The 11,751-nt window shown below is 41.3% G+C and overlaps 1 protein-coding gene across 1 annotated transcript in view; it reads right to left on the reverse strand.

Moving 5' to 3' along the window:
• LOC133996888 (C-type lectin domain family 1 member A-like) overlaps positions 1–11,751 on the reverse strand; it is a 20,123-nt gene that overhangs the window by 1,009 nt on the left and 7,363 nt on the right. The window contains exon 4 of the mRNA XM_062436404.1: positions 10,634–10,638. Coding sequence (XP_062292388.1) covers positions 10,634–10,638 — 5 coding nt within the window. The remainder of the gene's footprint in view (positions 1–10,633; positions 10,639–11,751) is intronic.

Genomic DNA, 11,751 nt, shown 5'->3' on the forward strand with positions numbered 1-11,751 from the left:
ATATCGGGTATCAAACTCAGTGCTCAGACTTCACTCAGATTGATCTTAAGGGGAAAAAAAGACATTTACAATCACTATGTCATGGTCCAGAAGAACATTTTGACTAATATGATGAATAAAACAACATTTTTTTAATGCTGAGTTTGCATTTTTTTTCATAAAAACAGGTAAAACTTCCTTCCTTCCTTCCTTCCTTCTTTCCTTCCTTTCCTCCCTCCTTCTTTCCTCCCTACTTTTCTCTTTCTTTCCTTACCCCTTCCTTCCTCTCTCCTTCTCTATTTCTTTCCTTTCTCCTTTCTTCCTTCTATCTTTCCTCCCTTCCTTCCTTCCTTCCTTCCTTCCTTCCTTCCTTCCATCCATCCTTCTTCCTCCCTTCCTTCCTTCCTTCCATCCATCCATCCATCCTTCCATCTTTCCTTCCTTCCTTCCTTCCATCCTTCTTCCTCCCTCCCTTCCTTCCTTCCTTCCTTCCTTCCTTCCTTCCTTCCTTCCTTCCTTCCTTCCTACCTTCCTTCCTTCCTTCCTCCCTCCTTTCCTTCCTTCCTCCCTCCTTTCCTTCCTTCCTCCCTCCTTTCCTTCCTTCCTCCCTCCTTTCCTTCCTTTCCTTCCTCCTTTCATTCCTTCTTCCTCCCTTCCATCATTCCTTCCTTCTTCCTCCCTTCCATCATTCCTTCCATCCTTCCTTCCTCCCTCCTTTCCTTCCTTCCTTCCTTCCCTCTTTCCTTCCCTCCCTCCTTCCTTCCTTTCCTTCCTCCCTTCCTTCCTTCCTTCCCTCCCTCCTTCCTTCCTTCCTTCCATCCATCCTTCCTTCCTTCCTTCCTTCCATCCTTCTTTCCTTCCTTATGTAAATAATGTTGCTTTTATAAATAATTAAATAGCTAAGCAGGAAAAACTTATAAACACACACAGCACGTCTAATAAACCCATTTCTACAACACATAGCTTTTATCTCTGTGTAATCTTTGATAGAGGAGCATCTTTATGACCCATTGTTTGTCTTTCCTGAACATAATCAGCTGCAGATGCGGATCAAATTCAATACTGAAGCCGTTGAGCTGCTCCTGCTGTAAGTCAACCAGAGAGCCTGTGATGCTATCGATTCAGCGCTGTAATGAAATCAGAGTCGTATCATCATCGACGACCAAAACGTTACAGAATGATGTCTGACCCTTTATCCAGCTTCAGTAATGATGATACTGTGGAGGAGACAGTCAGGAGGTTGTGGCCTTTCGTAAAGCAGCTTGTTTGGATGCTGAACTGAGTCATTGTTTTTTCTTTTTTGGGGGTTTAAATATCTTTAAATCAAATGTCCCGATGCACCTCCATAGTTTCCTGGTTAAGACTCATATCACATAACTGCTTAATTAGTCATATCCATCTCTTCCCATGTTTACTGTCTTCTCTGCAGCTTCGTCTGGCAAATAAAGGCAACAAATAATCGCTTAATTAACCAATAATAGGACACTCATCACTGTTATTTATAATGAACTGACTATATATATAGTATCTACAGAGAATTAACTTAATACATGACGTCAGAAACTTTACTTTTGTTGATTAAAAAACACAAAAAAAAACAATGAACATGAATCATCTAGTGGTAGAAAGCTTTAAATCAATGTATTTTGCTTTTATGCAATTATACTATTACTTAGTTCTCTATTATATTGTTATCTTACTTGTCGTTTTAGACATAATGCTTTAAATGCAGACCTGCAAGACGATATAAAGTCTCCATTTGTATCTGCACACACACTCACACACACGCACACTCACACACACATTAATGTTTCATACACACACACATACATGACACCCATAGCAACACATCCAGGTCATTTAAGGTCTGCTGTGCTTCATAATACAGGACGAGCAGGACTGGAGGAACACTACATTGTATTATATATTCTCCTATAGAGATTAATACAGTTAAATGTTGTTATCTGGTGAAAACAAACAATAAAACCCTAAAATTGTGAAGCCATTTTTGACAGTGGGGTCATAATAGAGTAATAATGGGTTTTTAATGGAGGACATTTGTGTCATTAAGAGTCTGAGAGGAACAATTTTATCTATACAGTGTTTTATAGACTTATTATAAGTGATTGATTAAAATAAAAATGAATAAATTAACCCTCCTGTTGTCCTCGAGTCAAGGAAGGAAGGAGGGGAGGAAGGAAGGAAAGGAGGGAAGGAAGGAGGGAAGAAGGAAAGGAGGGAGGAAGGAAGGAAGAAGGAAGGAAAGGAGGGAGGGAGGACGGAGGGAAGGAAGGAGGGTGGAAGGAAGAAGGAAGGAAGGAAGGAAGAATGAAGAAAAGGAAGGAAGGGAGGGAGGAAGAAGGAAGGAAGGAAGGAGGGAAGTATGGAAGAAGGAAGGAAAGGAGGGAGGAAGGAGAGAGGAAGGAAGGAAGGAAAGGAGGGAGGCAGGAAGGAAGGGAGGGAGGAATGAAGGAAGAAGGAAGGAAAGGAGGGAGGAAGGAAGAAGGAAGGAAAAGAGGAGGAAGGAGGGAAGGAGGGAAGGAGGGAAGGAAGGAGGGAGGGAAGTATGGAAGAAGGGAGGAAAGGAGGGATGGAGGAAGAAGGAAGGAAAGGAGGGAGGGAAGGAAGGAAGAAGGAAGGAAAAGAGGGGGAAGGAAGGAAGGAAAGAAAGAGATATGGACAGACGGAAGGAAGAAAACAAAACAGACGGGGTCAATTTGACCTGGGAGGACGACACCTTGGAGAATTTGACGCCATGTGCAAGAAAATTTAAAAAAGAAAAGCCAAAAAATGTCCTTAGTGAGGCACAAGTGTTAAATTAAGGAGCTGGAATCAAAACAGCATACATTAGGGAAGAAGTTCAACACATCAGTAGATTTCTATCTGTAAAAAACGACATTTTTGACCCTCAGTTCTTCCATATTCTACCAGTGTAGCTGCAGTTCCTCCTTCTCACCACAGAGGGCGATAAAAATTGAACATTTCCTCACTTATTTAAACTTTAATGAGCAATATTAAATTCCTGGTGAGGTCAAACAGGGTCACAGCAGTAGGAATGAGGCCTCTGTGTGTTTTATTCCTGCTGAGGTCAAACAATATAAAATAAAACCTGCTGACGGAGCAGAAAGCTGCTGCTGCTGCTGCTGCTGCTGTTATATGAGACGCTACCAAGAACCTGGACCAGCCTCAGGTGATACGCTCGCTGCCCTTGTTTGCTCCGACAATATCACAGCGAGGTCGGATAATATTAGAGGAGGAAGTAAAGGAGTCGGGTTAGAAGTAGAGGGGCGTTGGCTGCACCGGAGAGAGAGAGAGGGGGGGGGGGGGAGAGAGAGAGAGGGAGAGGGGAGAGAGAGAGAGAGAGAGAGAGAGAGAGAGAGAGAGGGGGGGGGGGGGCAGAGAGAGAGAGAGAGAGAGGGGGGGGGGGAGAGAGAGAGAGAGAGAGAGACAGAGAGAGGGGAGAGAGAGAGAGAGATAGAGAGAGAGAGGGAGAGGGAGAGGGAGAGAGAGAGAGAGAGGGAGAGGGAGAGAGGGAGAGAGATAGAGAGAGAGAAAGAGAGAGAGAGGGAGAGAGAGAGAGAGAGAGAGAGAGAGGTAGAAAAAGAGAGATAGAGAGAGAGACAGAGAGAGAGAGAGAGAGAGAGAGAATTCATATATGTATCTGATGGTTTAATTCAAAGCATCAGTCGGACTTCAGGCAACTTTTAAAGTCAGCTGATAATAAGAAGTTCAAAGTTTGTGTTTATAGTGTTAAATTATTAATTTTGACGCCAGAAACAAGGAAATTAAAGCATGTTTTTCAGTGTTTCTAATGAATTTTCCCTCCAAATATCTCAGAATATCCCAGTTTTAGCTTTAAATGGAATCAACTATGATATATATGATAATAAGTTTTATCTTCTTCTTCTATATCTGTCTGTTCATTTTGTCTTTTTAATTATTTTTTTATCTTGTTTTTAATCCAGCTTTTTTTCAACTTTATCTTTTTTATTTCATTTTTATTTTATTTAGTTTTCTATGGTTTCTACACCTTTTCTCTTATTCTCGCTTATATTTATTTATTTATTTATTTTTCTTATTTATTTTACTTGATTTACATTTTTAGCATCAATATATTCTCTCTGTTCTACTTTATTTTATAATTATTATGATTCTATACATTTTATCTTCTTCTTCTTTTATCATTTGTAATATATGTCAACCTATTTTTTACTTTAATATTTAAAAAACTACTCTTATTACTTACTACTACTTATTCTCTCTTATTGTTATTTATGCATTTATTTTCCTTTTCTTTATGTCGTCCTCCATCTACACTCTTTCTGTCTTATTATCAGCTTGTCAATCATCTGTGAAGCACTTTGAACTACATTAACCTGAATGAAAGGTGTCATATAAATAAAGATTGATTGATTTGGTCACATCAGTTCAAGGTTTTATTGTTGGGTTTTTCTATGCACGAGTAAGAAAATAATAAAAAGCATCAGTCATATATCCTTTAAACCTTGAGCAGAGCCAATAAACTGCTTCTGACATCTCAGCCCTGTAAAATCTACTGCGCTGCTTTCAACCAATCAAACCATGAGGAATAATTTATGAAGTCATATCTGATGCACGTCCATTAAAGACATTAAATTACAGTTTATAAGGACGCGGTTCAGTTTAACCCTGCTGTTGTCCTCGAGTCAAGGAAGGAAGGGAGGAAGAAGGAAAGAAAGGAGGGAGGAAGGAAGGAAGGGAGGAAGAAGGAAGGAAGGAAGGAAAGGAAGAAGGAAGGAAGGAAGGGAAGAAAGGAGGGAGGGAAGGAAGACGGAAGGAAAGGAGGGAGGAAGGAAGGAAAAAGGAAGGAAGGAGGGAGAAAGGAAGGAAGGAAGGAAGACGGAAGGAAAGGAGGGAGGAAGGAAGGAAGAAGGAAGGAAAGGAGGGAGGAAGGAAGGAAGGAAGACGGAAGGAAAGGAGGGAGGAAAAAGGAAAGAAAGGAGGAAGGAACGGAGGAAGAATGAAGGAAAGGAGGGAGGAAGGAAGGAAGAAGGAAGGAAAGGAGGGAGGAAGGAAGGAAGGAAGACGGAAGGAAAGGAGGGAGGAAAAAGGAAAGAAAGGAGGAAGGAACGGAGGAAGAATGAAGGAAAGGAGGAGGAAGGAAGGAAGGAAGGAAGACGGAAGGAAAGGAGGGAGGAAGGAAGGAAGAAGGAAGGAAAGGAGGGAGGATGGAAGGAAGGAAGACGGAAGGAAAGGAGGGAGGAAAAAGGAAAGAAAGGAGGAAGGAACGGAGGAAGAATGAAGGAAAGGAGGGAAGAAGGAAGGCGTAAGGAAAAGAGGGAGGGAGGGAGGAAGGAAGATAGAAGGAAAGGAGGGAGGAAAGGAAAGAAGGGAGAAAGAGAGGTAGGATGGAGGGAGGAAAGAAGGGAGGGTTGGAGGGGGAAGTGAGGAAGGAAGGAAGGAAGGAAGGAAGAAAGGGGGGATGGAGGAAGGAAAGAAGGAAGGGAGGATTTAAAGAGAGAAGGAGGAAGGGAGGAAAGACAGAAGGAAGGAAAGAAGGAACAGTCAAAACATACGGGTTCAATTTGACCCGGGAGGACGACACAAAGGTTAATTCAGCAGGAATTCATCTTGATGTAAATCTTCTCTGATAGTGAGGAATCTTTCCTTACAGCGGGAAGAATCAGAGCCGCTCTCTTCTCTGATAGTGAGGAATCTTTCCTTACAGCGGGAAGAATCAGAGCCGCTCTGCTCGCTGAATATTGCCAGCTGACAGAAATCTATTGAGGCAACGTTTCAACCTTCAAGCTCCGAGGTCAAACATCCATCCAGAGCTGCACCTGCACCGATACATTCAGTCACACGTTTACTTCCTGCTTTTCCCTTTCAACTCTAAAGGTTAATCAGATCCGTCTCTATGGAAACAGCAGCCTTCATTAACATACATTAGATCCCCCGAGGATTTAGGTGACATTTAGAGGAGATCGATAATCTGGTGAACTCACACAGACTAAAAAGACACATGAGGGGACATGTTCTTCTTCTCTTGTTGTGTTTTATAAATGGACGGAGACGAGAAAGGGACTCGTATATTTAACCTTCGTGTCGTCCTCCAGGTCTGTTTTGACTGTTCTTTCTTTCCTCCCTTCCTCCTTCTCTTTCTTTCCTTCCTCTCTTTTCCTCCCTTCCTTCTGTCCTTTCTTTCCATCCCCCTTTCTTTCTTCCCTCCTTCCTTCCTCTTTCTTTCCTTCCTTCCTTCCTTCCTTCCTCACTTCCTCTTTACCTTTCTCCCTCCCTCCTTCCTTTTTTCCTCCCTCCCTTTTACCTTCCTTCCTTCTTTCCTTCATCCTTCCTTCCTTCCTTCCTTCCTTTCCTTCCTTCTTCCTCCTTTCCTTCCTTCCTTCTCCCTTCCTCCCTTATTCCTTCTTCCTCCCTTCCTTCCTCCTTTCCTTCCTTCTTCCTCCCTTTCTTCCTTCTTCCTCCCTTCCTTCCTTAACTCGAAGACAACAGGAGGACGGAATGAAAGAAGGAATGAAGGACGGACGGACGGAAGGAAGGAAGGTCAGAAGGAAAAAAGGGAGGAAGGACTGATGGAATGAAGAAAAAGAAGAAAGTAAAGAAAATGGGCCGGATTGGACCCCTTGGTGGGCCGGTTCTGGCCCACGGGCCGCATGTTTGACACCCCTTCTCTAAATGTTGCAGATGTTGAATTATTATCTGGTGCAGTTTTATTAACTTTATTCACTCTCAGTTTGTTTTAATACAGGTGTGAAAATTATACATTTTTGACACAATTTATAATAAATTTATAATAAAAAGCTGCTTTACTACGACTAACTTTTAGAGCATGTGCTACACTAGTTCAACACGTGTCTACACTGATATAAAATAACATTTTAAAGCAGATAATAATGCTAATTATAACAAGATTATGTCACTTTCTTAAAGATTAAATACCTTATAAAGAAATGATGTGCAATTAATGCAAATGTGCAACGTAAAATGCAGAAATGTGCCTTTTCTTCTGAGCTAGGTGGTGATATATTTTTATTTAAATGACATTTTTCTGTATTTCTAGTGTCAGTTTATCTGCTCGGATGATTCATCACAGTCGATATCAAAACGCTCAGCGACCAAATAGTTGTTGGCAAAGTTTTCTACTGACATCATTGAGCAGTTTTACAGTGAAAGCAAATCTTTACAGTCTGAACCCAAACTCATCAGAGTCACTTAAGTCAAAAGTTAATTAACTGAGACGGTAAGAAAAGAGAAATGAGCCACGAGATCGAACACACACACACACACACACACACACACACACACACGCACACATGCACACATGCACACGCACACACACACGCACGCACGCACGCACGCACGCACGCACGCACACACACCCCTCCTGCCTTCCTTTCTCCTGTCCTTCCTCCCTTCCTTCCTTCCTTCCTTTCTCCTTTCTTTCCTCCCTTCCTCCTTTCCTTCCTCCCTTCCTTCCTTCCTTCCTTCCTTCCTCCTTTCATCCCTCCCCCCTCCTTACTCCTTTCCTTCCTTCCTTCCTTCCTCCCTTCCTTCCTTCCTTCCTCCTTTCCTTCCTCCCTTCCTCCCTTCCTTCCTTCCTTCCTTCCTTCCTTCCTTCCTCCCTTCCTTCCTTTCTCCTTTCTTTCCTCCCTTCCTCCTTTCCTTCCTCCCTTCCTTCCTTCCTTCCTTCCTTCCTTCCTCCTTTCATCCTTCCCCCCTCCTTACTCCTTTCCTTCCTTCCTTCCTTCCTTCCTCCCTTCCTTCCTTCCTTCCTTCCTTCCTTCCTCCTTTCATCCCTCCCCCCTCCTTACTCCTTTCCTTCCTTCCTTCCTCCCTTCCTTCCTTCCTTCCTCCTTTCCTTCCTCCCTTCCTCCCTTCCTTCCTTCCTTCCTCCCTTCCTTCCTTCCTTCCTTCCTTCCTTCCTTCCTTCCTCCCTTCCTTCCTGAGTACAACACAAAGGTTAATTCAGCAGGAATTCAGCTTGTTTTAAATCTTCTCTGATAGCGAGGAATCATTCCACACACACACACACACACACACACACACACACGCACACACACACACACGCACACACACACACACACACTCCTGCTATATTTACACTACAGTTCACCTTCCTCTTCCTCTCTCTCTGTCCGTCTCCCTCATCGACTGTCTCTGTATTTTTTGTCAAGTCACAGTGAATCAGTAGAAAGTTATTTAGCTCCCAAAATGTCCCGACAGCAGCAGCAGCGTGCAGCAGAATACACACACGGAAAATAAGAAGTGCAATAAGAAGTCACATTTAGCAGCGTTATAGAGCTGCAGGCATCTTCATAACAACATTATTTGATCCACAAATCAGCTCAAGCCTCTTTTTGTAATCCTTAATCTGTACAGTGTAGCACTCAGTCTCTTCTCTGATTGGATTTCAAGCTTTTTATTTTATTCTCTTTGCTCCAAACCTGACAAAAACAACAAAAAAACTAACCCACTAAAAAGAAAAAGTGCCCCACATTGTTTAAAGATCCAATCCAGATACCTAACAATCCTCTACTTGGAATAATCGATTGTATCTGACGTTTGTTTTTCCACAGAAAATGTTACATCTACGCTTTTTCCCCTCTTTAAAATCCAGAATCTATGAAAGTGTTATTCATTTAAAAAGTTTAACTAATGCAAATAAGAAGTCTCTGAGTGTTTTTGCACTTAAAGTTTCCACATCCTACTTATGTAAGATGCATACTGGACCACTATTAGCTCTAAAGTAGTGATCTCACATTTCATGCTCGGAGGTAAACGCCTTAAAAATCAGGTTTATCGATGAGCACAGAGAAGCTTTTTCCTAAGAAGAAAACAGCAATCAGGTGTCAAACTGACGCTCAAACATCCAACTGAAGCAGGAAGAATTTAAAAAACAACGTATTTTTGAGCGTAATGAGACTTTAAAGGCTATAAAACAACTGACAGAGTTTTTTAACAGGGATGCTTTCAGCTTTTCACACTTCAGAGTAACCCGAGGACAAACTTCTGTGCTCGGCAGCCTGTTGCGAGCTCACAGATTTTTTGCTGAGCAGATGCTGCGTTACTGTGGCAACCGGTATCGTGATGACACCACGTGATCGCACTGACTGTCCACACACACTAACACACAAACACACACGCATGCACACACACTAATCCACACTGATGCCTTTACGAAATGACTGAGATTATTCTGCTGTATGAAAACAGTCACGTAGCTACACACTTTGTTACTATGACAACTGCATGCATGACTCAGACGACCAATCAGAGACGATGACTCATCTTAATTATCCTCAGACTGCATCTTCTGTCTCGCTGCCGCTTCATCTAAAAGCTTGCAGCACTCCATCCATCCATCCGAGAGTGTCCATATCGCCCCCCCCCCCCCCAACCTCATCCCTCCCTCCCTCCTTCCCCGGTCTCCATGGCAACAGCCTGGAAGTGACAGTTTTATTAAGACTGGCTGAAACGCAGGATCACACGGACACACATTCAGCAGGATCCAATAACCTAAAGTAACACTCCTGTTAACACACACACACACAGACACACTCACACACACACACACACACACACACACACTGACCACATGTGACCTACATCTGCACCGAGCCAACTTAACAGTGTTTTTTTTTACAAGTTCCTGTTGAAAGAGCCAATCAAATCAGGTCTTACGGGAATAAATGCATTGGAGCTATTTTGGGTCACAGACTCAATAGCATTAGGGGCTTTAGGTTTTAGCGTGAGGGTCGCGTATCGACGAGCCTGTCGATATCTGGCACGACCGATCAGAGCAGATTGCCAAGTCACAGCACGGCAGGATGTCCTTCAGGAATGTACACACACACACACACACACATCAATATTCACTGACACACACACACACACGGATATCTGAGCTGCTAAACATGTGGAGGCATAAACAAGCTTCATTCATTGATGACACATCCTCTTCATGGCTCATCCAAAGCAAAGTGAGCAAATGTAGAGATAAATAAACAGCTTGAACTCTGCAGGGATCCAATGTCATGTTAGTTATTTATTTATTTATTTATTTATTTATTTATTTATTGCACCAAGGTGACATTTCTCTCTTTCTTTATGAATATGGTCGTAAACCCCGTCCATAAATGGTTTATTCTCATTTGCACTTTTAACCAGTACGATGGTTTTTATTTTAACTTGCACTTTATTAGGTCATGTGTTTTATTACATATTTTAGTATCCTCTATCTATTTATCTATCTATCTATCTATCTATCTATCTATCTATCTATCTATCTATCTATCTATCTATCTATCTATCTATCTATCTATCTATCTATCTATCATTTTTAATTGCACGATATTTAATGTCTGCCTTTAACTGTAATGTCCTCTGTTGTTGTTTAGTTTGTGTTTGACTCTTTATATCCTGTGTGTGTGTGTGTGTGTGTGTGTGTGTGTGTGTGTGTGTGTGTGTGGTGTGTGTGTGTGTGTGTGAGCAGTAAGATTGTTTATTTGTAGAGGTGATGTTAGCTTTTATTTTATTTATGTAATAGCTAAATCTGGTACAAAGCATCTTTTTCTCTTTTTTTTTATAGATTACTGTATTTTGTACATGATCCCTGATATAAATGAATAAACTAATAAAACCAAAGCACTTCACATACAGCTCCTGCACATTGAGAATAACATAAATAAAACCCCAAAATCACACTCCACAGGCACTCCTTACACCGTCCATCAATCACACACACACACACACACACACACACACACACACACACACACACACACACACACACACACACACACACACACACACACACACACACACACACACACACACACATAGCTGCAGCTCTGTACCGCAGCATACTCAATTATCAACAAAAACATGAAGCCGTCACATTCAGACACACAGACAGAGCTCCTCCTCTCCTGCAGGTCAAACAGCTTCGTCTCCTGTTGCTCACTTTCAGCGTTTAAGTGTAGTTTTATTAATCTAACAATCACTATAAACACACAAGGACTTTCCAAAAGTATCATTAACTAAAGAGCTAGTATAATAAGCCACTAATATAAAGGATAAACCCTTAATAGAGTGATTCAATTTGAGCTTAAAAGTTTTACACATCCAGCGTCTTTGTTCACATTAAGCCTGTTTTTCATTTTATTCCCTCATTGTTTAACAGACTTAACTTTACAACATATTCAACAGTTTTTTCCATCTATTTTATGTCAAACAAGCCTAAAAGTATAGATAAACTTATCAAAATATGTCTATGTAAAAATGGATTTTCTGTGTTAATCTGTATCTCTGTGTTTCTTACGTCAGGGAAAGACAACTTTAAAGATTCAAGCATGAAAAATACAACTTCTGCATCAATAATCCAACAGGTTTAAATCCCCATTTCATCTTCTACTCAGTGATAAATGTGCATCTATTCCAGGCTGATTTTACATGTTTCAGCCTGCAAATCAATCAGTCAATAAGCTTTAATCTTTTCTCTATTTGCATGATTCAGACGTTTTCCTGCAAAGCATCTTTAATAACCTCAACAGATAATCATTAATCTGCCAGTTTAAATATTTAGTTTAGTTATCATCTCTAATTCATCTATAAACTAATAAAAGTGTCTGTTTCTTGATGCATGTGATAAGTTTGACCTCTGAGATGCTCTTCATATTCTGCAAGTCATTTTTCAGACTTACTTTACTTCTATTATACTCATATTTGCTCCATCATGCCTCTTCTTGATGTTTTCATTTCCTACAATCCTCACAG

The sequence above is a fragment of the Scomber scombrus genome, chromosome 16, assembly GCF_963691925.1.
Source record: "Scomber scombrus chromosome 16, fScoSco1.1, whole genome shotgun sequence".
In the NCBI taxonomy this organism is placed as follows: Eukaryota; Metazoa; Chordata; class Actinopteri; order Scombriformes; family Scombridae; genus Scomber; species Scomber scombrus.